General features: G+C 40.0%; 1 protein-coding gene across 2 annotated transcripts in view; it reads right to left on the bottom strand.

The window, feature by feature from the left end:
- Positions 1-965: 965 nt before the first annotated feature.
- Positions 966-26,987, bottom strand: part of POLR1A (RNA polymerase I subunit A) — a 39,621-nt gene continuing 13,599 nt past the window's right edge. The window contains exons 14-34 of one of the 2 annotated variants that reach the window (XM_075499538.1): positions 26,708-26,899; positions 25,737-25,880; positions 25,095-25,278; positions 23,006-23,088; positions 22,724-22,882; positions 22,290-22,388; positions 21,227-21,379; positions 20,952-21,034; positions 19,986-20,151; positions 19,239-19,460; positions 17,509-17,723; positions 16,687-16,854; positions 15,626-15,761; positions 14,450-14,607; positions 12,660-12,774; positions 11,905-12,021; positions 10,763-11,041; positions 9,423-9,623; positions 8,532-8,649; positions 7,093-7,257; positions 966-4,532 (exon numbers count right to left, since the gene is read on the bottom strand). In XM_075499538.1, coding sequence (XP_075355653.1) covers positions 4,432-4,532; positions 7,093-7,257; positions 8,532-8,649; positions 9,423-9,623; positions 10,763-11,041; positions 11,905-12,021; positions 12,660-12,774; positions 14,450-14,607; positions 15,626-15,761; positions 16,687-16,854; positions 17,509-17,723; positions 19,239-19,460; positions 19,986-20,151; positions 20,952-21,034; positions 21,227-21,379; positions 22,290-22,388; positions 22,724-22,882; positions 23,006-23,088; positions 25,095-25,278; positions 25,737-25,880; positions 26,708-26,899 — 3,258 coding nt within the window. In that variant the 3' untranslated portion in view covers positions 966-4,431. The remainder of the gene's footprint in view (positions 4,533-7,092; positions 7,258-8,531; positions 8,650-9,422; positions 9,624-10,762; positions 11,042-11,904; positions 12,022-12,659; positions 12,775-14,449; positions 14,608-15,625; positions 15,762-16,686; positions 16,855-17,508; positions 17,724-19,238; positions 19,461-19,985; positions 20,152-20,951; positions 21,035-21,226; positions 21,380-22,289; positions 22,389-22,723; positions 22,883-23,005; positions 23,089-25,094; positions 25,279-25,736; positions 25,881-26,707; positions 26,900-26,987) is intronic. The other variant, XM_075499539.1, reaches the window with a different exon arrangement.

Raw genomic sequence — 26,987 nt, 5'->3', positions numbered from 1 at the left:
TTGTCCAGAAAGGCTCCGACTGATTAAAGAGCTCTTCAAGCCGTGTTGTTGCCACTGCTTGGTTACTGACCTACACAAGCATAACAACATGGGAGCCAAGGATCTGGCAAAACAAACTTGTCCACCTCCTTGTCTTCTAATATTTAGCTTTGCTTTTGAGATGAAAGAAGCACTAATTCCTATTTGTATCCATTCTCAGTGCCTGGCTTAGGATTTTTTTTTCTTCCCTTGAAGTTTACTGTCAAGAACAAGCCCTCTATTACTATTTATTCAGCTTGAACGTAGCTCACTTTCCAAGCGCTGTGCAAATACAAGCTGATTCACCGTTACCAACATACTGGAAAGATTTGTTATCCCTACTTTACAGGTAAGAAATCTGGATCAGCCAGCGGGTGTTTCGTACCATACAAGCAGAAGAAAACCCACAATATATGCCCTGCTTGCCAAGTCTGCATGACCAGAAGACAAGGATCACTCCCTCCCTTTCTGGCTGAATAACTCCAAGTTCCTTCTGTTACAGCTTTCAAAAAGCCTCTTACCCCTGCTTTCATATCTGCATATGCTAACCAGCCTGTTCTGGAGTGCACTTTCAGTCAAGCTTATAACCTTTAGCTTCCCAGACAGATCGTTTGCTATTATTAACAGAGGAAACATGTAGAAAGCAAGCAATTTTGGAAGCTACCTTTTCTTCTCTCATTCCTCCCATGTTTTTGCAGGGTATCTTGGCACTCTACAGTGCAGCAGATAGTTAAGAGAAAGGATGGTTCCCAGGGAAGAATCATTAAGAGCGTGACACCAATGACTGCATCCGACTTCTAAATTGCCTACAAATGGAAATGCAGCATACATACACAACCTAGAGGAAATCAACACAAGGTTTGACTGTTTAGTATTAGTTTTGCATTATTTTTTATAATTGTCAAAGTCATGAAGTCAAAGATAGTTGACAGAAGACTTGTAAATAGTGTGCATTCAGAGTGATCCTGCAGAAAACAGTCCAAAATAGCATGAAGAGTTCTCAGTGCCATCTGACACGTTTCTTCACTGCTTCTTACTAGTCGAGCTTGGTCTGCCACCAGAGAGAACCAGGAGGTTTCCTCAGCAGAAAAAAAAAAAAAAAAAAAAAAAAAAATCACACTGAATTCTGATTCAGAGCAGTAAGATACTTACTTGGAGAAAAAAGAAAAAGGAAGTCCCAGTTATGAATTCCCATCTTATTTAAGTATTTGCAAAGCTCCATTCTCACACTCCAAAGGGGCTTTCTAGCCCATTCTTCTGGCCTTTCAATCATGATCTCCTCCCCTCTATGAAATCACATCTACTGCTAGCTCTTTGGGGTCCTTTATGCCAAAACTGACTCCATTTGTCCATTTTACATAATTACAAAGCGGCAGGAGCCCCATTCATTATTGTAGCCTTCTCCCAGACTGCGTTTGGGGATAGGTAGCTCACACTTCCTCAAGAAGTACTGTACAGCGACAGTAATCGGTGCAAGGAGCAAGAAAGAAACTTTAGAACAGAAGATCTAGCTGCACAGAGGTACATGCTGTGTGAAAAGACACAGAATTTTTCTGACCATAGGAAGTAGAATGTTTCTTCTACCTCTATTTTCTGCACGCATGTGAATTTTAAGCAAACTCAAACTCCTCCCATCTCAGGAAGGGCAATTTAGATGATTCCCAAGCCAACCTGATCACGCTATGGATTAAGAGTAATTGCTACCTCAGCTGCCTCTCCTTCACAGTATAAACTGAGCCAACTAAGCCCATTTATATGCCAAAATACATACCGTTGGAGACACGGACTCTCATCCGAGGTCCTACCATACTCTCTCCCCTGTCACTTCTGTCCATCAACAGGAACAGCCACCTACTTTGTTTTCCTAAGCAAACATTAGGTAAGATCTGAGTTGTAACGTTAGGGGCTTTCCTACAGCGTCAGTTCTTTCAGTACAGATCAGAACAGTATTTTGGATCCTGGCCTGTGCCTAAATTTTACAGGCAACTCAGAACTGGAAGGGGAGGTTGGCTCATCCTGCCACAGCCAGAGCACATTTTCCAGCTCTATTTAAAGACTCATCAGTATTAGATAACCTGGGAGCAGGACTGAGTAACCCTAACCACTAACTGACCACCTACTGAACTCATCACCATTTCCTGCACAGCCCATTCTGCAGGGAGCAAGAAACATCAGTTTGACACACAGCGTGGTATAACCACAGGACAGCCACTTCAGTATGTTTTCTCAAAACAAGGCTATGTAATATTTATAGGCACTTTCCTGCCTGGCTCATTTAGCATCCACCCCCTTTGCCCACCTAAAGCACGTCGGCCAACTGCTGCCCCATCACCATACAGGACGACTACTCACGCTGAAGAAGCACGCAAGCCTGCCAGAAGGATTGCTACAGGCAACACTGGCCTCAGGAGCTTCAGAGAGCAACAGAAAAGCAAGCTAGTGTCTAGAAAAGGACATCCTCAAGTTGCTCAGGAGACTCTCTCTCTTTTCAGCTGCAGCACAACCTAGTTTCACATACACACATTTGAAATACACAAAATTTGTACTTGGAAATATATGCCAAAATACAAGACTACTAAGTTTTCCTGTATTTCATGGTTCCATAACTGTGAGGACAATTCATTACCGTGACACAATCAAAGCGACCTCTTAAGCTTCACAGAGAAATCATATGAACACTTGGATGCACGAGTTATTTAGGTCAAACTAGAGAACTAAAGCATGCTGCATCTCCACATAGAAAGTGTGGCATAGATGCTCTTCACTGCAGGACTGTGAATACCTCTTGGGGCTCTTTCTCAGCAAATGGTCTGTAACAGTACAGACGCCATCCTGAAATTAAAAGTCTTTTTGTTACCACATTTGTTCTTTCCCATCGAACCATTTGCAAAACGGTATCCAACTAATTCTTTCCTGGTTGTTCGCAGAATGACATGTTTTTGAGAAATACATAGCAGGTGCTAAGATTGGAGAAAGACACAAGGAAATCTTTCATGAAGATTTGTGAAGCGAAACTGGAGACCTACCGAGCTAATGCATTTGTTAAGCTTCAGGGCAATTTGCAGTACATTTGACACAGTTTTAAGGGGCTGAGGCAGAATGGAGACCACAAACCTCTTTCACAATCCCAAGCCAACATCTCCCACTATCTGATCTGATCCTCTTTAGCGCAGCTCTACTGGAAGTAGGAGCTCCTCATCTGGCTAAGTGAGCTCTGGTGCTTTTCCACCAGCTTAGAGGTACCACTGAGAATGATCACGGGTTGAAATCTGTTAGAAAACTTGCCTAGATGGTAATGAGCAAACTCCAAAGAATTTTAACTACTTGCGCGCATTGCATTCTGATTAAAATCAAATGTATAAATAACAAAGTCTGATTTCTGAAGAGAGGTTTAACAGCTCTTGGCTACACGATTTTTAACAGCCATCAAAGCAATGGCTGTTGGCCGCATGACAAAATTCCCTCAGTAACACAGCCACATAATAGGGCGTTCAGAATATTTCTTTGCAATGTCCTTTATTAAATAACCTCTTTGATACAGAATATTTAAGCAAAAATAGTTTAAAACCTCTGTTTCAGTAACTCTTACAGGAGTCTTTTGTGTAGTCACTGTTACAGCAGCTCATGTTGCTATTTAAGGAGTAAACCTTTATCAAATGTCAGGTTTCTCACTGGGTTCCGTACAGAGAAGTTGTAAGAGTAGGCATTGGAAAACATCTATAGAAACCACAAAACCTCTGAATTCTGGTCTTCAGCTAATAAAGTTTAACAGTTGTGTCACAGACACATAATTCTTAATAAATGAAGTAGCAGAATAGGAAAATGCATCCTCTAAAGCTTATAAAAGGCATGGCAGTGCACACAAGTACGGCAAAAGAAGAGGATATGCCTCAAGCACAGATGCTTCAATACAATGTTGAAGCTTCAGCACAGTGCTGCCCAGCTACACCCGTGGGTTCTGAATGCTGTTTCCAGTACTGGAAATTTGTCATCTAACAACCATGTGACAACTGACACTACCCACCCAGATAGGATACTACCCCACAAAAATTAGACAGCATAAACTGCTTCTGCTTTCAATTCTGCCTGCCACAGGTGTTACATGGCCTGTTTGAGACCCAGACAGTCTCCTTCATTTTATTCTTTCCTATGTAAACCAATAATCTCATTTTTTATATTAATGAACAGTAAATAAATGTTTCTTTGAATCAAAGGATAGCTCCTATAGGTGCAGACATTTTCATTAAATAGATTAGGCTCATCAGGTATCCAGATTAACAAATCTATCGGCACAGGGAAGATGACTGGGGACACAGTATGCGCCCTTGTTGCATAGCTGTAGATGAAGGAAGCATAAGATGTATCTCTTATGATGAAGATTTTAGTCAGAATCCTTAAGTTCTAACCAAAACACTATGTGAGGGGTTGCTTGAGGTCAAACAAACCAGTCCCTCCTTTAACAACTTTTCCAACCACTAGGCATGCAGAAGGGGATCGCAGTTCATCATGGGCACCTGCAACAGAATTCAAACACAATCATATTAGGATGTTTCCAAAGGTTTCTTAAAGGTCAGTGCTGAAAAGAAAGCATTTTGGTTTACATGCAAGAAGTCACCTGGTTCGCCCCCCCCCACTCCCCCCCCCCAGTTTCAGCAAGGCACTGCCAAGGCTCAGCCTGAATTTGTATTTCTGAGAGCAGGAGTCCAAAACTCTTCCTACCCCTCCTACAACAACAATTATCTCTTCCCAATCTTTTTGTGCAAGGAGAGAATTAGGCCACACACTACTAAACCTTCCCTGTTCAGCATGAAAAGACAACACGTTTTCAATTCCAAGAGAACACAGATTTGACCCTCCAGTGGACACATTTTGCTGATTAAATAGATCACTAAAAAATAAAATACATCAGCGAGGCAAAACCAAAAAGATTCCCTTTTCATTGCTGCCTTTTTGCCTTTGTTAGAGTGAACAGTTTTGATGTGGATTTTAAATCCTTCTGGGCTAGATACGAAGAGAACTTTTCACTGGAGAGACATTCCATGAATTCCTTTGATTTTGTGGTTACTCACTGTAGTGAAATAGTGTCACATAAATTTGGAAGCTCTCCAGATGACATGTCTGGCTAGGACTGTTTTGCTTCCACTGTTTTTATAAGCATCCAGGCTGTTTTTCATTCATCCTAACTACAGCAAGCTGGAATTTTGTCACTAGAGCAGTTGGAAGACTGGAAATAAAATTGTTAAACTTTTGATAAGTTTGGGCCATCTTTATTCTACCGAGCAAAATGTACTGAACTTTCTATCATACAGAGGATGGGGGGAGGAGCTGCACCATAGCACAGTGTATGGCATGTGCTTGTGGCTCTGATCTCAGCTACAGCTGAATAATTAAATAGCTGCTCCTAAATGTGTGTCAGCTGAAGAAAAAAAAAAAAAAAGCTCCTTTGTTAGATCATTAAACCAGTCATAACTGTCCTGTTTGCTCACATGATGTTAACAAAGAGTTATTCTTCAAGCAAAGAGCCAAAGGGATCTCACTTCTGATGCAGTGCACTCTCTGCACGCTAAACCCTGATCAGCAGTCTGCTGGGGCACGCCTGCACTCTAATGGCACTTCTTCCGTTAGCTGTGCACAGTGGTCACAAACCTTCTTTTTCCCTTCTTATTCATCAGGGCCATAAGCGAGCACCCTTGCAGGACCCTCTTTAAATGTACAGTCAAGTTATCAGTTACATTAAAGCAAATTAAATCCAGACTGCTGCAATCCACATTATGACTTTGATTTCCATCATGGTGAAATCAATAACTCCTTCCACTTGTAATCAGCTTAGCTTTCCTGCCAATTCACTGGGCCCTTCTGTCAGTATGCACTTAATGTCTTTATTCATATTATTATCCATAAATATAATTACATTTCACCTGGCAAAAACCTTATCTTATTTCTAAGTCAATACATGATATAACGTAAATCCAGAGAGCGAGCGTAACTGTGCACAAAACATCCTCTTCTATTCAATTTCACCCTGGATTTACACTTTTCCTTTCTGATTTTAAGCTAAATTTTAAGTCAATTGTAACCAATACTATTCATTAAAACCCAAATTACCTTCCCAGAAATGGTATAAAACAGCATTAACAAAAAGAAATTCAGTGATAAAAGTATCTCTGACATCTGTGCAAGGCAGTTTAAGATACTAGCTGAAGAGATTGTTTTGAGAGCTTTTCCCATTTGTAACAGGTGCAAAGGCGGCACAGGCACATCCAAGGAGGAGCGTATCCAACTGGCAAGTGACAGAAGCCAAGACTATTTCCAAAAGGGAGATGTAATTAGTACCCAAAGCATGAGATCAAGCAAACTGTCTAATGACAGACCTAAAGCACAAGTTTTTTGGGTAAGACTCCTAAATGTAGATGGCTAGTGCCATTTCAAATGCCCTAAATGATCCACGCAGCCATGTGATCTCTACACCTTCCAGGACAGAAAGGATACTCTTGGGCATCTCAGACGGCACCAGTAACCTATCATTAGACAAACGAATCTGAGCCTTTGTCTGTGTTTGAGGAAGAAAGCAAAGATGTAAACTGCTACAAAGCAGAAGAAAGACAGAATCAAAGTAACTACCAGCAGGACTGTTCTCACAATAAAATTCTGAATAGCAAGGTTAGAGAAGAGATGAAAATATGGAAGTTATAATAGAGACATGAAGACAAAGCAGAGATGATAATTTCAATAGTAGAGACAGAAAAAGGCAGATTTAGTAGTCTGTTGTTAAGATTTGTTATAGCAAAGCTTTATAATCTTAAGGTTTGTCATAAAAATGCCTATCTAATTCTTAAAGAAAGGAGTCACAGACCCCACAAATTACATGTGGGAGCTGACTTCATTTAAGATGACAAAATGTTATTAAAAACATCTGGAACATTTTCCTAGGCAAGGGCTTAATTAAAATTTTAGCCAAAAATTTTGGCATTTTTTCTAATGCAATAATGCATTACTCAAAACAGTGGAACGTTACGATGAAAACAAAGCATATGTGAAATGCTGTGGCAATATATCTCAAACTAAACCACGTACCCATCATTGTTGCTTCCTTCAAGAATTTGTAGCTGGTTTCAAATGTCATCTGTTGCAGAGGGGAGGAGTTGGACTGAATTCCAAAACGATTCAGCGGTTTATAAAATCCTTCAAAACACATGTAATCTGCCACAAGTGAAAGGTGCCGAGGGTCTACCACAATTCCTAAGAACACAAGAAAGAGCAATCATCAGAGCATTCAAGGGCTAAGGTTTGTTTGTTGTTTTTTTTTTTTTTTTTTTTTTTTTTTTTTAAATAAGTCAGGTCTAAATTAAACCCCCTGAATCTAATCAACACGGAGAACACCTCTATTAACATTCTTCTGGCAGTTGCACCTCTTTGTGCATAGCTGGCTTAACTGCTCCCCTCAAATATCCAAGAGAGGCAGACCTCACTATAATACAAAATAATATCTCTCCAGGGAAAATTAAATGTCAAGAATGCTGTAAGGTGGCAGAGTTTCTCTACATAAAAATCAGTAAGGTCTGTATTACCTTTGTTTATGGAGAAGGGGATCACACATCCATCCATTTGTGATGGGACAGAGCTCTAGCTCCTCACCTGGTGGCCTGCATTAGCTAGGCACTGGAGTCAGAAAGGTTCTGGTATTTTCTGTGCATTATATTAGGCATCCACAGAAAATCATCCACAGGAAGCCCCATTTAGGCTAAAAAGAGGTAGCACTTATTTTTAAATAACGCTTGTGGAGTCAATGTAATGGGGGATCACTAACAGCTCTGTCAACATTTACCTAGCAGTTCTTGAACAACCTGAAGGTCAGACCATTCTGGGCTGGTTGCTAAAATTCCCACGGTATTAATCTTTCCTCTTTTCAATAGTTTAATTCATAGCAAGACTTAGCTCACTTAAGGCAAATTCAGCATGCCTATCTATCTTTAGCAGCCCATGAAGTCCGGCATCTTCCCGAAGCTAGTTGCCTGGACTCTCTGAATAATCTATGCAGAGAGAAGAACATTCAAACAATGCAGTGCAGCTATTTTAGGAAAGATATAAAAACTCAACTACAAAGGGAGCCTAGACTGCCATCATTAAAAAGCTAGAGCGAGGCAAGATTAATCCTCTTCTCAGGGCCACGACACAAGTCTAACCCTTAGCTTCCTCAGATGTCAGTAGTTAATTCGTCTGGACCTTCCAGCTTGCAAAGAAAACAAATGCACCAGAAAAGAAAAAGCTCTGTGAAGGGGGGATAAATTCAACCTTGTCTAGTGAATTTTCCACTGATTAAACGGAACCTAACAATTAACTAAGAGTCTTCACAGAAGGCACTATAATGATTAAAACAATGAAAAGGTGCAGCTTAAAAATACACACACAAATGAAAAAGATCATGCAAAACCGTAACTTTGTAAGCACTGTGGCTGGGTTTTCCCATCGTAATGATAATAAAGACTATCTCTAAAAATACAAAGAAATCTTACCATATACAGCAAATACGTCTTTTATTTCCTTTATAATCACCCTCAGGGCAGACTCAATTCCATAATTCTTAGCCATGGCATGAATATCATTGGAATAAAGTCTGTTCAGGTCCAAAATCTGAAAGGAAAAAAACCACAGATACAAGTTAGGACAGTAGTTACTCTGCATTCCCAAATAATTTAAGCTAAGCTAAGGTAGCTTTTTTTCCTCTCCATTTTTCATTAGCTTAAGCAGCACCAACAGTTACAGAACAACTAGGCAGCAGCTCAGAGTCACACACAGACAAAAATGATTCTGGGGATTTATGTTTAAGCTAGTGATCACAGCGTTATATGCATAAATAAGAGTACTGGAATCAAAACTCACCACAGGAGAAAATTATCTGAAATTAGAAAAAGCAAACAAACAATCTATCCCAAGCAGCAGAGGAACATGTTAAAGTCTTCCAAGCAACACAACACAATGCCCAGTCTGTCTCAGTCAGCCAGAACTTTTAGCAAAAGCAGTAGAGAAGATGTAGCTTATAACAATCCTCTATTTGTAGAGTTATGGGCTAGATGGCATAACAGAACTATTCATCTCCAAGTACTGCAATTCATTTAGATGGAAGAACTCCCTTAAGGAACATCTAGAGAGACAGTTACAAACATGGTGTGGAATTATCTGTCGTTAGACGCTGGGCTGCTGCACAAAAACCGATTTGCAAGCTGCCGTTTAGAAAAGGCTCTGCTGAGCTCTCAAGACATCTGGGGATAAAAAGGAGGAGGAAGAAAGTTTAAGAGCTGAAAAGGCTACACATCACCCCTGCTAAATTTAAATGGCATCCATCATCCACTGTCTCTCCCTAGAACACAAAAGATCGAGTTTGGGACTGTAAGTAGATTACGTACATCAGAGTATCTGAACAGCTCCGCAAGGTTTATCCCTTCAGTCTGCAGAACGAGTTCCTTCTCTCCTTGCTTATTGGTACTTTCATTCAACAAGCATCGTGTGATCCCCTTCACTTCATGAATGACTGTGCTTCGTGCAAGAGAGACAAGCAAGGAGGAGAGATCAAAGTGCACCTTCATCAATGGAAGTGCCAATGAAACCTAAGAAGGAAAAAAATGCAGTGTTCTGTAAGGAAACTTGAACATCAGGCTTAATAGCCAGCCTCTTCTTTTTAGGCAAAAAGTAGACAACTGAACAACTGCAATTATCCTAGCTGTGTGCTTAGGAACATAAAGGGCTGACTAGAATTACAGCTGAATGATGCTAATAAGAACACCACATCCCAGGACCATTCATCCACATTGCTTTCAAGATCTCTGAACTTACATCGATTGGGGTTTGTTTTTTAATTTGTTTGGTTTGGATGTTTAGACTTTTGCCCTTCTATCTTGCAGGAGGACCACGCAAGTTTCTCAACACCTGCAGCTTGTTTGATTTTGTTGTATATTCCAACCATTTCAAAGCAGTATTAGCTCAGGTTACAGTAAAGGCGTAAGATTTTTCAGCATGAGCTAAACTGGAAAACTGGAGAGGTGGACAAGGCATAGCTGAGGTCAAAGACACCTTGTTGCTGGAGGGGTTTTTGGGAGAAATATGGGAGTAGAATTGGGGGAAGAGTGTAGAATAAAATTAGCTAGCTAGATCTGAAACAAAAAGTTTTATTTCTGGTAGCGTTAAAAAGGTTTGTTAAAAACAGGGGGAGTTAAATGTTTCTGGATCTATGAAATTCACATTCCTGCCAGATTTTTTCAACTGCCACTATCACATTTGGTCAAGAATTTCTGTCCCCTCTAATTACTATTTCATACAACCAAGCATTCCAGCTTTATTCATCCTAAATTCCTCCATGAGTAAATGTGCTTCCCAATATAAAGCTCCCCTTCTGCCCAGCACCTTGAGGACACATTCCTAAACAGCCTCTTTCAAAAGTCCAGTCATCTCTTTTATTAATCAGGAGCTACAGAGTGCTGCATTGTATATTTAAAGATTTAAAACACAACAAACCTGTCAGTTATCTCTAGGGGAAAAAAAAAAAAAAAAAAAAATTCATCAGAGGTTCTGAAAGTTAGGGGTTGCTAAAAATTGTGTCAAGAAGTACCTTTGCACTGCCAATTTTCTGCATTAATACAGGAGTGCTGGGACAAAACAGTGGCACTCCACTAAAGAGATCCATTTGTTATGGGAGCTACATGCAACCATTGCACAACCACACACACGTTTCCAGGCATCACCATCTTACCTCACACCAAAGTTCATTTTCGGTGTCAAACACGTAATCCTGTATTGAGGGATGGCTGTCCAGAACAGCATTTACTCGCAATTCTGCTGACTGAAGTAATCGAGCTTTCTCTTTTTTAGTCTGAGACATGAAGGAAAGATGTTGAGATTCATCATCATCCGCTCCGATCTGATCTTCTGCACCGGGAGTCTTTTCTTCTTTTTCTGATTCAGCCTCTTCATCTTCTAGATTCTCATCAATGCTTTCTTCCCCATTCTCTTCTTCACTCTCATAATCAACCTGCAAAGAAATAATGTTGCATTCATCCAAGCCAGGACATGTACAGAAACAAAGAGCACCATGAACAGTTTTATTCATGAGTATTCTCGAGAGCCAAGTTGCAAGAATCTCGCCTATGACAAAACAAAAATGCAATTCTGTTGTAAAGAAAATAATACAACAGATTCCATTCAGTCTCTATTTCTTTATAATCTTGCCGTTATTCCTCAATACAGTCTGGGATGCTACAGGTTATTGGGACTGTAGCAGAACTTAGTTTTCTCCCCCCCGAAAAGGCTCTTCCCGTAATCCAACTCTGATGATGGGATTCCCTTAGGATTTTCAGTTACTCTACCCTCTTGGTGAAATTACAGCAATCCATCTTTTAAGCAGTCATTATGAAGTAGTGAACACAGAAAAAACATGCAGAGCCAGGGAGAATATTTATTAAGAACCAGTAAAGTTTTAAAAACAATTAATGGCATGAAATTAGCAAGAGGTAAAGTTAAGGTTAACTGCAGCACAGACAGCCTGATTGCCAGACACATCTACCCAATGTCTAAAGAACAAGGCTTCGGAAAAACACCGGTCTCTTTCACCTCTAACTTGCATGGTTCTGTATCACTCTTAACGGACAGCAGTGACCAGGCTCAACTATGACAACCATGGTCATCACAAGTCTCAGCCCACATCTTTTGCTATAGATTTCCCTCCATCCAAATCAAAACTGATCAGCACAAAGCAGACTTTCCTATCCCCTTTCAAGTGGGGTTTGGTATTTTTTCCAGCATTTTGTTTCAATGGAAGATTTCCTTCCCAACTCAAACCAAGGTAGAGGAAATTGGGAATTAATGTGCAGTGCTGAGCACCTACAAAATCATTACCTCTTCTTCTTGGTTCTTTCTCCGTTTTGCTTCTGTAGCATCGCCATCCCCTTCATCAGCTTCTGCGTCAACAATGTTCTCTTCTTCCTCTGCTGGAGCCTCCTGATTATTCTGTATCTAGAAATCCATGACAGAGGAGATAATCACACCGACTCTGCTAGGAAGCATCAACTGCATCAAAAGGCTTTAGCCAAACATTTAGAATTTAACAATCCCTTGTTCAATGGTCTACCTTTAAGGACAAATTAACTTCTGTAAGCCTACTACTATAAAGAAATAATGAACTTACAACTCATGATAACTTTAACATTAAACAAGATGAATCTCTACAAGATAGATAAGCTATCACACTGCTTATATGACAGTCCTTGTTGGAAGAGGGATGGCAGAAGGTACACGCAAAAGCCTTTCAATGAAAAAAAGGATCTTCCCCAAAGTTTTGACAACCACTGCTACAACAGGACATTGATCTGAGAGCAAATGGAGAGTGATATGCTTTTATCTCACTGAAGCTAAAATAAACAGGCATTTTCAGAGTACAGTCTTAATTAAATTCTGATTTAAAACACAGTAACTTTAATTTCCTTGTTAGTTTTATGAGAATGCAAAGATAGTTTTTACATGAGGAAAATATTTAAAAATCTAGTATTCACATATTTCATGTTCACATTGAAACATACTATGCTTTTCCAAATTCTGGTTCTCAAAAATAGGTAAAGGAAATGAGGCATTTTTAAAGTAATGCTTTTCTGTACCTTGTCATGGTCACCATCTACATCTTTCCGAGTTGCCTTCCGGGTGCTGACTTCAGTAAAAGATGTCATCTTTGCATTCTTCCTTTTAATTGCTTCCAGAAAAATTTTAAAGAACCTTAAAGAAGCAGCAACCCAGAATGTCAAAGCACAGCACTACCGCAGTCAATTTCAAGTTGTCAGAAAATGCATTTATTTTGTTTAAGAAGCCTGTCAACTCATGAAAGGACATATTCTCTGGTGGATGCAAAAGTACTTCTAGGATAAGGCAAATAATTTTTCTTCTCATCCCTTTAGGAATCAAAAGGTTGGTATCATCTCTCTTACAATCACAGATGTAGCCATGCATCCAAAGTTTAAAATTATAAGCTCATCTGGACATAAAATCTGCACATCACATTGACCTTCGGAAGAGATGGTTTACTACTGGACTTTCTTCCTTTTTAAACCAAGGAGCACATGCAAAATTTGTTTAACAAAGTAACCCAGCTTGAACTCATGTGGCCTGAAGGAAGAACAAATCAATGAAACCTTTTTGCAAAACAAAAATAGCTTTCAATAGACCCTTATCATTAAGTGTTCTACTTTTAACTCCATAAATTCAGCCAGACATGGACAAGGAACCAGGGGGAAAAAAGAAAGAAAGAAAGAAAAAAAAAGTCAGCCTTTTCATATAATCATAGAACAGTTTGGGTTGGAAGGGACCTTTAAAGGTCATCTAGTCCAACCCCCCTGCAATAAGCAGGGACATCTTCAACTAGGTCAGGTTGCTCAGAGCCCTGCCCAACCTGACCTTGAATGTTTCCAGGGATGGGGCATCTACCACCTCTCTGGGCAACCTGTGCCAGTGTCTCATCACCCTCATTGTAAAAAATTTCTTCCTTCTATCTAGTCTGAATCTACCCTCTTTCAGTTTAAAACCATTACCCCTTGTCCTATCGCAACAGGCCCTGCTAAAAAGTTTGTCCCCATCTTTCTTATAAGCTCCCTTTTAAGTATTGAAAGGCCACAATAAGGTCTCCCCAGAGCCTTCTCATCTCTAGGCTGAACCCCAACTCGCTCAGCCTGTCCTTGTAGGAGAGGTGCTCCAGCCCTCTCATCATTTTTCATGGCCCTCCTCTGGACCCGCTCCAACAGGTCCAAGTCCTTCCTGTGCTGAGGACCCCAGAGCTGGACGCAGTACTCCAGGTGAGGTCTCACCAGAGTGGAGTAGAGGGGGAGAATCACCTCCCTCGACCTGCTGGTCACACTTCTTTTGATGCAGCCCAGGGTACAGTTGGCTTTTTGGGCTGCAAGCGCACATTGCCGGCTCATGTCCAGCTTTTCACCCACCAGTACCCCCAAGTCCTTCTCTGCAGGGCTGCTCTCAATCCCTTCACCCCCCAGCCAGTATTTTCTGATTTATTTATTTAAAAAAAAATATTAAAATTAAGGTTTATTTCTATTCAATGGGAACACCAAGGGATAATTAAAGTATTCAAACATTTCTGCAGGTAATAAACGTTTAAGCATCCAAAGATAAGGAATGGGATGTTGCTTACACCAGCTCTTCTCTGAATATATCAGAGATGTGAAAGATCTGCCTTGATACAATTCCGCACTGTCACCAAGCCACAGAGCCAGTTTTATTCAAGACATAAAAAGCAACTGCACAGTTGCTTCTGCAAGCAGATCTGCAGGACACTGTTGCTCTGAAAGCCATAGCAGCAGTAATAAACAACATGCAGTAACCCTTAGAGCCCATGGAAAGGCAAAAGACGAGCAAACGTTGAAATATCTGAAAGCAAACTCACCTTGTTTCCATGAAGTGCAAGATCTCCCTGGGCTTCACACACTTCTCCTCTCTGTAATATTCATGGGGCAAGAAATGGAATTTGACTTTGTAGAGGTGATGTTTGTTCTGCTTGCACTTCACATGCAGGGATTCCTCTATCTCAACCTTCTGCAAGACCTACGAAAGCCACAAGTAGGAACATTGCTCCGTTGATGAAGACACTTTATTTACTTCCTGTAACTCCAATGCTTTCCATATGAGACCAGAATTACACAAGGCTAACTGGCAAACTTTTCTGGAGGCTCTGTGGCAGCTCTTGGGGAAGAGGACTCTAGCCTACTGCACTCTTTTTGGCTTAAACTCCTCCCAACAATTAACTTGGACAGTATTGGGAGAACAGCCTCACCTCCCACCCAACTCCTTCACAAGAGACTACACTTCTTAGTGGGCCAACAGCTTCCTTTTACTGACCCATGCTCATTCTGCATGACAGTATTTCAGCACAGAGCTGAGTCTTAACTCTGTCCTTGCCGCTTTCAACGTGAACGAGTAAGACAGACAAGGGTAGGGCATGCCGGAGAGCACAAGAAAGACTGCACTCCTAGGAATAGAGGGAGCACAGAATACATCAGACTCATCAGATTTCAATATATTCAGTCTCCAAGGAGCCACATGTTTTGCTTCTATTGAGCACAGCCACTTGTACCAGATTAGGAAGGGGTGGGGGACAAACAAAAACATCTCTACTGTGCCAGTCACAGCCAGATTAGCTTGTCTCTTAAAGACAAAACAAAACCCCTCCAATTCTATAGACTGACAAAAATGAGCTTGAGAAAAAGAACAAACAAGGCTATGGCACCAAACATAAACCCTCCCTGCCATTATACTACTGCTGTGTAGGAACTATTACCCTCCCCCTTTACGTTCTAGAGAGTTTGTAGCCTGTGACAATGCTCTACGGGTTAAATTGAAGTCTCATACAGCCACAGTAGCTGCAGTTCCTTTCAGTGCTCCACTTCCTAGCAGGTATTACAGATTCAGTAGGCAAGAGGTGAAAAGAAAGGACCCGCTCATCTTGCACCCACAGGTCAGCCTTCAAAAATGGAAACTGCTACAAAGCCAGACTAACTGATGAGCTCAAACAGGAAATATTGTTTTGCAGACTCTCAAAGGATACACTGAATAGGAGGCTCACCTCAGCTAAGCACACTCTTGTGAGCTGTTTCTTAAGCTGTTTCACCTTCTTGAGAGCTTTCTTGGTATTGAACACAGGAACACTCATGGTTGGCGTTTTAATATTTGCACTGGCTACCATCAATATTTCCCGCAACCTTTAAATAAAGAATGATCTTTCAAATTAAGCGATAAAAGCACTATGCAGTCAAATAAATATCGAGTTCATTTAAATAGGCAGCATGCAGCAACTGCCAGTTCCACCAAAGTCATATGCTGTGGTTACCACTGCACTGCTCCTTTTCACTTTTCTGGTTCCTCATCAGGCACAGCACAACAGTAGCTCTACTGCCTCAATTAGGTTATCACCCCAATTACGGGAAGAGACTAGAGATGATAATAAGTTGTTCCAAGAACCGAAGAACTAATGAAGCCTGTTTCATACAGATGCATTATGTATGCTCCTCAAACTTTCTCCCCCTCCCCTGCTCCTCTGAAGTAACACAACCATCTCCCACCTAAGGCATCACACAAGGCCAGGGTCAGCACCCATGTTACTCAGAACAAGCTGATGACTGGCTGGTAAACACACATGTGCTGATAAAGTCACTGTCACAATACAGAAGAGCCAGGGGAAACCTGGCTGCTATAAAACATGTCTCTTTCTACATAGGCGATAATAATACTAAACATGCCAGATTTCATAGTTGCAGTGGAATTTTGTGTGTGAAAGAAATAAGTTTAAAAGTTAGTAGGGGGAAGAGGAGGTTGGCAGAGGGCAAAGCCACAAAGCACCATTTCTTTAGGCTTACACTGTACTGACTAAAATACAGAAACAAATAAGCCATTTGCTATACATCAGATAAGAGTAAGGAGCCTTCACAGATACTTTGTATCTGGAAAATGAACCAAAACAACCGTAAAATTGTAAAACGTTAAAATAGTTCTGAAGAGGCACAATTTACAATTAAACTGAAGGATCATTTGCCCTCAAGATTCCACATATACCTGCCAGTGAGATTAAGCACTATTACGCAAGTGCCACAAATAGCAAAGGACCCATTGAGAACACAGTTTTCTCACCTTGGAATACCCAATGTGACATTCATTTCACCTCTGCCAGCAAAGTGGAAGGTGTTCAGAGTCATCTGGGTGGAAGGTTCCCCAATACTCTGAGCTGCAAGAAGACCCACAGCTTCTCCTGGGTCACAAAGAGATCGCTGCCACTTTAAATACAACAAATCCTTTAATCTGAAGACAGGATATAAGAAGAGGTTTAGCTCAATGTAGTATAAAATAAAGAACTTGGAAGAGACTGAAACATTGCTCAGTTCAATAAAGTTACCTCTTTCAGCCAATTTCTTCTGGTAGCTCATGGATAAATACACTCCAGAAACTGTAAAACTGTCTATCCCAATCTGATCTGACAAACACAGCCCATTAACACAGAACTGGGGCCTTGGCCAGACCATATTTTACTTCTACTGCTAATTCCCAGAATGTCAAAAGAGAGTCCATTTACTCCCACTTGCTCATCTTAACTGCCTCGCTAACTCCAAGGTGAGGCAAGAGCATGTTTTGGTTTTTAACTGTTACTGTAAAGTATTATTTTATATGCAGGGGGACAGCAATACGTTGCTGTTATTCCATAAAGCCTTTGCCAAAGCCCTTAGCAGCACAGAAAATTCAGGTTTGGAAGAAACAGATAACCAGGGCCTCTCCACTGCACACTAAGCACACTTGGCCTTCAGGAACCATTGTGAAACCCACTACTTTGTTTCACAAAGGTCACAACAAAAACAAGAGTTGATAAACACTTTTCATCTTTAGCAAACTCAGTCCAAAAATAGATTCTTTTTTTTTTGGGGGCTCAGTGCAAAGTAGTAAAGACACAGAAGTAATTACCTATCAGAAGGAAGCGCTAGGCTCATACAGCTTCGTCTGTTCTCAGATTCCCATTTGTTGATATAATCTTCGACTCCATTTTCAAATGTTTCTGAAACAGACGCAAAATAAGTATCTGGACGCCAAACACCAAGGCTTGGGTCAGGACACTTATTTGTCTTCTTCAGATACTTTCTCCGTTTCTTCTCATCTAGTTCATACCACATCTTCAATAACTGAAAATAAAGAGGGGATTTTTAAGCAGTCTGGTTTATCCACAGTAAGACCAAAACTAAATAACACAGCAATCAAGCAATAGAGGAGGAGGAAAAGATTACCTGTGTAAAAGTTAAGGGTGTAACACATACCAGTCAACAACTCAGCTACAAATATGGCATTCTCCATTTTCTGATACACTTTTGATCCCAAATGATTTCAAGGTTCTTTACAAGCTTGAAATAGTCAGAGTTATCTATCCAGAGTAACTACTACAGAAATCAGTGAAATACAGCCCTCTAATAATGATTTTTAACTTGGGAGTGAACCCCCTTGACATACTTAAATCTTTACCTCTAGCTGACTACCACCTCGCCTGTCTAAAGCTGGCATGACAAAGGACCTCCTCTGATTTTCAGCTGTTGACATTCAAGCACAATAGTCCAGCAGAGACCTTGAACATAGCTTGCATCTTGTGCATGCTAATCAGTTTTACTTCTATTCTTCAGTGTGCTAGTCTTTCAGGTAACATTTCAAATGTTGCATTTCATAAAGAAAGTTAATACCAACGTAAAAAAAAAAAACCAATACAGAAAATGAGCTAAACATATCTTCTACATGTCTTGCTGTTTTATGAAGGAGGAATTGGCTTGTGACATGGAAGTCTGTCCACTGAGCTTTATAATATACTGAGACAGAGATAAACATGCATCTATATCTGCCTAACCTACTGAAAGAAAAAAAAAAAAGTGAACAAACAGTGAATGAATCCCCAAGTCAAACTGTTCTGAACATTTGAAGTGCCAGCAGCAACACAAATTCAGCATAGCTGATAAATGAACCAGTGATTGGGCATAACATTTGCAGACAAACTAACAGAGTTATATATCTCAACACCTTCAACTTGGAGTTTAATGCTAACTGTCCACATTCTACCAGGGTAAATTCCTTGTGAAAGCAATGCTGTGAAGCAGCACCTGCTTGGATTTTGTGTCCATACATACAACCTTCATTAGAAGCCATAACATATAGATTAGTGCCCTGATGTACAAGAGGCTTAAGCAAGAGTACTTTTTTGAAACACTAGGCAGGGCTGGCTCAGCCCTCTGATCCTCCTATTTAAACAGGCTATCATCCAGCTAGGTATCTGTCCATCCAAGACAGGTCTACTCTGTGTACATGAAAAAAAAGAACAAAAACCAAAACACCCAAACCAAAAAAAAACCAACCCACCACCAAAAAACCAAACAAAAACAATCCCCCAAAACCACCCACAAACATGGGCTGTTTTCTAAAACCAGTTTTACCTCAGCATTTTTGGCCTCTGCCCTAACATTAGGGCCCACAAGTTTTAATAAATGAATCTCAGCTTCATCACCCACACAGCTGACACATGATTCCTTCAAAAGGTAACTTGTACAAGTAGACTGTGAAACACTTTGGGACATAAAAAGCCATTTAAAAAAAAAAAAAAAAATCACTGAATTCTGCAACTTTTTTAATGGGCTCGGTCAATTCAACTGCTTCTGTGTTACCTGTAAAGTAGCAGGATCTCTTCCATTTTTGATTTCTCCTCCTGGAATCCGTGCTTTTACACTTGCCATTTTCTTTTGGGAAAACAACAGAAAACCTCCTTCTCTTTGCACAGTGTTTTGGTGCCGGGCTCGCCACTTTTTAATGGCTTTGAACTGCTGGTTAGCTTGGTGAGACTCCATCTTTGCTAAAGCTTCATCCAGATGGTTTGTCTTCTGGATTACCTATAAGAAAGTTACCTGTATGATTATTCTTCTCTCTATGCTCACTGTAGCAGAAAAGGCAAAGCAAACTGAAAAGGTCATCTGCTGCCACTCAAAATGTTCAGCTGCTGTAAAACAATTTTCAAAATTGGTTTTCAACCCAGCTGAGACAAAACTCCTTATATCTTTATGTGACTATTGCCATTCTTTAATAGGTAGTGATGGTACTGGTAAAAGGCAGTTAATCAAACTTGACAGACTGAAGAGTAAAGTCATTGTGTTGAATCCAAGTGCAGAGTTAGAATAGATGAGAATAGGGAGAGCGTTTGGTGCTCCATTGAAATTGAGACCGCTTAAATCATGCCACAGACTTAAGATTCACTTCCATATTTTTAATACAATGGCAAATAAAAATGTAGGTTAGTCTGAGAGTGACTGAGAGAAACAACTATGCCACTGGATCCCTAACAGATATGCCAGATGTTTACCATGCATTTCAGTCTCCCCCTTCACCCCATATAAATACTTAAGATTTAGGTGTTCTACCTCATAGTTTTCTGCAATGAAAGGAAACTGCTTGGGTTGTAAGAACTGAGTTTTAGGGATATCAAGCCCATCTTCTCCATACAGAAACTGCACCACACTGCCATCACTATCTCGTACAGTCAGATCATACTGAACTACCAGTCCTTCCAAATGCTTTATGATACACCTGTTCCAGAGGATAAAAAAAAAAAAAAAAAAAAAAAAAGGAAAAAAAACACAAACCAAAACCACTGTTAAGAGGCTACAAAGCAACAAGGATGATATAACTCTAACATGAAAAATACTGTTTTAATTAATAACTTAAGTGCACTTAAGGACTGATCAGGAATTCTGGAAACCAAAAATCATACAGACACGACACACAGGTGAATTGCATAATGATACTGCAAAGCTTACTGCATGTTGCTCTCTCCAGTTTCCTTGGACTGAAGTGACTTAAAACGAAATAGAAAATTACTCTCTATTTCTGCTGTCACTCTTAAACAATTGTCTGAAAGAAGGGGGCATTCCTTCTTTAGAACCCCTCACTACCCTCTGAAACAATTAAAAAGTTCCATCTCCTTCTATATACTGGAGGTGTTGCTTGAATAAAGACAAGGGTCACGCAATGTGGCCAAGAAAAACTAGAGTTGCCTGGAATTTGTACATCTTTACTTGCACCAGGAAAAAGATTTCTCCAAAAGGAAAAGTTGCTGCTGCTATGTGCCAGAGATAAGTTAGAGATTATAAAGTTCCACTTGATCTAGTCCTCTCGAAAGTCAGGCTTAGAACAAACATTCAACACTCAGACAGTAAACACTTTTCTAAAAAGCAAGTACATTAAAATTAATCTAAGCAATACAGGCATTTCTTCCAATCTACAGGACTCTAAAAAAAACAAAACCCAAACGAACAACAAAACAAAAACCAAACCCAAACAAACAAAAGGACATTTTACAGGCTCAAATTCTAAAACAAGCCTCTTACCTTTGTAGGTACCCAGAACGGCTGGTTTTGACAGCTGTGTCCACGAGACCTTCCCTGCCAGCCATGCAGTGAAAGAAGAATTCCTAAAAATAAGCACAGTACCATCAGTGTTCTGCCAAGAAGTACACCAAGATTGGCAATTTATGCTCCTTCTCAAAAGCTACATATGAAAGTAGGGTGAACAAAGTTGATTTATCTATAATCGCAGACACTCTGTATTAAAATACCAAGATTTATTTAAATTGCAGTATAAGCACAAGCAGTATTAAACTTACAGAAGGTTTGATCCCAGTGAGAAATCTTCCAGTCACAAATCCTCCTGAACTAGGGGAAAAATCATAAGGCTGGAAACATGGCAGCGATTTGCCAGATGCCATCAGTGGGGGTCTTCGCCCTTCCAACTCAATCTGGCCCAGCAAACAAGAAATCTAAATGTGGACAGGAAAAAAGGAAACATCACTTTTCCATCCAACTTTTTGCTCACATAAGTTCAACAGTTTTTCTTGAAAAACATGGTAAAAAAAATGAAAACCTTCACTAAACATTCTTTAACTAAATGTCGACATGTTCATTAAATGTTCTTGCTACTGATGGGCAGAAAAGGCCTGTAGATCTCATCTGGTCTTTAAGTTATTCCAGCCCCCTGACTCATCCTTAACATTTCCATTCTCATTCTGTACGTTTATTTTAATACAAAAAAATATGAAACTAAAAATATCGTAAATATTTTTTAGGTCCCTACGTTACCTTCACTACCTCGCAGCAGTGTACTAAGAACAAAAAAACCAAACCAAACCCCTCTCTCTCTTGAGCTTTGGTCATTCTCTCTCATCAGAAACAGAATCTTAGATGGCCTTTTTATATAGTGTTTCTTGCTTGGTGTCTGTGTTGCAGAAGGCAAAATGAAAAAGCATCCTTGCCATTTCTACCAAAATCAAAGTAAGATTTAGTTGCTCCTATTCAGTAGTGGAAAAAGGAAACAGAGGGGTCAGTCTCCAACAAAGAACTTTTCCTGGCCTTTCTCCTACAGTAGGTTTGTTTATATAATCTTCAGCATTCCTTCTAAAAAGAAGGTCTGCTGTTTCTATAAATCCTAATATACTGAGAACTGATTCAAAAATAGAAGTTTATAATAAACATTGACTCTCCTCCATCACCCACTGAAGTCTTTATTACATTCTTCTAAAATTTTTCCATGCCAAAGGCCTCTGTTCCCAAAGCCAAGAATAAAAATCTTGCTTTGGTATTAGATAGCCACACAAGAGCTTCTCAATAGCTTACATTCTAGGACCAATCACATCAACACATGTAGCTGCTAAGTATTCTAGCTGTCATTACCTGCATTGTATTTACAGTGGATCCTTTGGCTCCTGACTGTACCATCAATTGCAAATTGTTCTCTGGGAAGCTCCTGTGGAGACCAAAGGGCATACAAACCTAAAGAGTTGTGGTGGGATGAAGGGAACAAAACCAAACCATTATTAATAAAATAATAAACCAAAGCAATTCCTGTTGAAGGCTTTAAGAAAGTGAAATGATGAGTAATCACAAAAATTCCTATTTATAATTTTAAAAGCATCTTGAATATTAAGCTGTCTTCTCATTTGGGGAGGACAAGGTTGAGGTGGCGAGGCAGTATGTGAAGCCTCATGCTGAGGACAGATGGAAAGCTTCAGCCTCCAGAACAGTCAGGCAACCCTCATCGACATTAAATTAACCTTAATAAGAAAGCTCCAAACAAGATTAGTATACACAGATGCCTCGATGCCAACCTTGTTAACTTCATTGTTGTAACTGTTTACTTCCTCCTTGAATTTCACATCAACCATGTTAAAATCCCTCTGGTCTTTGCGGAGATGGGCATCCTGCCATTTCCCTTGAACCTCCTCACATGATGCTGTTTCTGGCAAATTAAGAGCAGCTCTAACAGCCTGGAAGTAAAATATGGGGTATTTTAGGTGCTAAGCAGGCATGATTAAACAGGGCAGGATTTCAAAAATTTTTTTTTTTGGGGGGGAGGGCAGGAAGGAGGAAATCCTGCAAGACAGACTTACTTCAACACCACACTGGCTTGACTTTTCAATTATTTTTTGTCTTTTGTAGTCTGCTTCAGGTTTAACCAAAATATCTTCAATCCCTGTTAAGAACAGCAACAGAGCACATAATGATCAAAACCAAAAAGAATCGAGGAAGGAACTACATTTGGTGTCAGGGATTTTGAGAGCAAAGAGCTGGAAAAGAAAGTCACAATTAAAGATACGATAATTGTTAAAAATCAGGCTAACTGCAGTTTGACAAGGAAAAAAAAAACTGAGTGGCTTTTGAGGGAGAAGGCATAGGCTGTCAAAAAAACCATGCAACATCAACTAAGCTAAGCATTAAGGGTGCAAAACTCTTAATGCAACTCCCTAACTTAAGAAGTCTTAACTTCAACAATGTCTATAAAATCTTAATTGGTGCACTTGCACAAACAAATGTGTTACAGGCCAGCCACATCACTGTTTCTCCTCCATCTACTTCAAAGTTCCTATTAGCTGAACTTTGCAGAATTTGTCATTTCCTAGCTTTTTTAAAAAGGTAAACTAAAAATACAGACCCTCGTGATGACAGGACCAGCAGAACAACAATTTAAAACAAATCAAAAGGTTGGAACCCTAACTCCTGTAAGCTATTTGTAAGGGGCCCTGCAAAAGTCATTAAAATGGTCACTAAAATGGCTGGAGCACGGGACGGATGAGGAGAGGCTGAAAGACGTGTTTCTCCTTTAAAGATACAAGGAAACAAAATTTTCTTCAAGACGAAAAAAAATGTTCACAATGTATATGATCAAATGCTGGCACAGGGACCCAGAGAGGTCCTACAATCACCATCCCTGGAGGTATTCACAACTTGACTGGACATAGGCCTGTGCAAGCTCATCTGGCAGGACTTGCTCTGAGCAGGGAGCTGCATTAGATCACCTCCAGAGGTTCCTCCCAGGTTAAGCGTACAGCAGTTGTAGGGGGACAAGTGGGACACTTTAGTGAGTTGCACACAGATTTACAAGGCAAAGGAGCCTATGGCCCCATCGCATGTCCCTCTATTTTCACTCTCTGTCCAGCCCTTCTCTCCTTTTCCCATTACAACCTTGTCTCTTCTACTTTATCTCCTTCTCCTGAACCTCATTCATCTCATCCCAAAGTCTCATTTTGTTCAGTCCCAAATCATCTCATCTTCACCAAATCCCAGACTCCTGCTCCAGTCCCACATCTCTTTCTGATGTTTTAACTATCTAGTGATCCCAGGGTCATTATATTTTCCTAACTAGTTTTTGCACCCTGGCTCTCAAGACATATTTTCTGTGTCTCACAGCCAATTAATCATCTTCCTCACTTTAAAAGATCTCCTTCCCTTTTCCTTGGCTCACAGCAGTCTGTTGGTTCCTCACTACTGCTGTCTACCAGCTGACCGTGTCTACGTAACTCTAAGTGATCATATGGTGCCTTCAGATAAAAGACAATTTAAACCCTCCTGCTGCTACATACTGTAAGTATTTCATTAGTATAAAAACATCTTGTAAAGCTCTACATGTTAATTTGAAATATTTCAACTATTGCAAGAAGAGAGAGTACAGTAAGGGTCAAATTTTTATTGCGTGCTAAGTGCATTTTTGTATGAGTTTGCAAAGCCGTAATGACAGTCAAACATTTACCAAAAGATTTACAGTAGAATGAGATATGCAAGACTTGATTAATAACCCCTCAAAGTTCTTCCATCTTGCTTTATCAGTTGTTCTGGTTTCTATACAACAATTCTTTTTCAGAGAAGTAAAAATAACAAAGACTCATAGGAGGTTTTGATCTAAACAAAATTTCAACACAAGACAACATTTAGACTGTGTACACTTTGACTAAGCAGAACTTGATGGACATACTTAAGATTATACTTTCTCTTTATGCTTAGAAGGCCAGCTATGCACCAACCAGAACAAAAGAGACCAAAAAAAAAAAAAAGGCTGGCAAACAGCTATCCCACTCAAGGACAGTCTTGCAAAATTTTATTTACAGAACTCTTAGCATGATGTATTATGCCCAACAATGTCTGTTTTATATCTCAGGAGGTGCTGCACTACAGCACTGGTGAATTAGTCCTTGTGTTACTCACCCATTGTAAATCCCCTGTACAGCTGCAGATAAGCAGTAAAGAGGCGTCCTAGACATGTTAGTGCTTTCCCACTGGTTTCACCCCCATAGATTTCATAGCAACAATGGACCAGGCCATAGGCAGAGCTGCCAAAGTGAGCTTTGTCCAAGACACCACACAGTAATTCCCCATTTCTAATAATAACCTGAAAAATAAAACACAGCTATATTCAGGAAAACAGAATTTTTCATCTTATTATGATCTCTACAGGTTCTTCTGTGTAATCTACATGAAAACAGGTTTAAGTTTAAAAAGCCCACATATTGGTAAACAGTTAAATACGGTCAGATTATCTATGCTTCCAGAATTTATAGTAGAAATAAAACTTCTAACACCATCTGTATTTTTCCACCTATAAAGTCAGACAATGAAGACACATGGTCTAACAAAAACAGATGGAATCTGTATCAGTCAGGAGCACAGCAGAGTTTTTCCTAACCCCTAGGCCTATCCTCTAGTCACCACCTTCTGGCAGTAACTGTTGCTGAATATCTGGTTTTGGACTTTGTCATCCACCTGTTTCTCTTCCCATTCCTCTACTGTATACGCAATTTTATTACAGTACAGTCCAGCCCAACCGCCAGAGTTGCTGCCCCAGCATACCTGAGATTCACACATTAAATCAAGATTTGGATATCTGTTTGCAGGTGCCTTTACCCAGGCTCTTCCACCAATCTTAGCTTTCCCAGTCAAATTCAGTGGGATGTGGTTTTCTGGAATTATGTTTATTAACAATGTAGAAACAACCTATAAAGAAGCAGGAAGAGTGGCAGGAACTATTTATTTCCTGTATTCCTTTCTCAATGTAAAGAATTTGGCATGGAGGAGAAAAGCAACATCCTATACATATTTTTTCCACTGACAGCAAAGCTTTAAGAGCTTGGAAATCTGAAGTATATAAGACAGGAATATGCTCTTGCTACTCTAGCCTTTGAAAGATCAATGAGCTGAGACATAATTATTCAGAAACATATGGCACCAAATATTTTTCCCAATGAATAGGTATGTACAAACACACACACATATATATATATATAAAATTGTCTGTTGGGTTTTACAGGAAAAACTGAAAAACTAGCAGAGAATTTCCCCTACTCTGCTATGAGACGTAATACTTGGATTGAATGTTAAACACTCTTAAATAGTAGAAAATGGAGCGTTCACTTGGGCTTCCCAGATATTACATCAACCTAATGATGATCTTAACCAAAAAGTTAAATACCAGAACATTTACCTACAACCTTTAAGTTCAGAGATTTAAAAGCACTGACTGGCATAACCTAGTTTACCATGATCAACAAATTCCTTCTCTGCTCCCATGCCTGCAAAATGCAGCATTATACTTCCATCTGCAACACTGTTCAGAGCAGCAAGTAAAAGTACTATTCTAATACTGTCATTTTAAATGAAAGACGACTCTCATAGCTCCAGTAACACACACCAAGATCTACGTGGTGTTGATTAGATGATGGGATCTGGCTTTTCAGCAACCCTCAGCGGCACTGGTTTTAACATTAGCATTCTGCTTGCTTTGGAACCACCAGCGTTCTTTAACCCAATAAATCATAAACTACCTGCTTTCCTGTCCATAATCGCTGTGGTTTCATAATGGCAGGAGGAAAGATTTTAATTCTTCCTTTTTTGTCTGTTAGTCCTCGGTAAACAAGCTCCATATATTGTTCTCTGGTGAAAAAGCAGCCCCGGACTGTCATGCTAACTCCAGAAATCATGTGATCCTGGATCAAGCCAGGAAGTGGCTTCCCATCCTAAAGAGATAAGAAAAAGGGTTAGAGGGGATAATAAGTCATGTGCTAGCAGCTCCCAAAATTATTCCAGCTGGATAAAACCACTAAA

Source organism: Mycteria americana, chromosome 4, assembly GCF_035582795.1.
Source record: "Mycteria americana isolate JAX WOST 10 ecotype Jacksonville Zoo and Gardens chromosome 4, USCA_MyAme_1.0, whole genome shotgun sequence".
Taxonomy (NCBI): domain Eukaryota; kingdom Metazoa; phylum Chordata; class Aves; order Ciconiiformes; family Ciconiidae; genus Mycteria; species Mycteria americana.
This window is presented reverse-complemented; position numbering and strand designations above follow the sequence as displayed.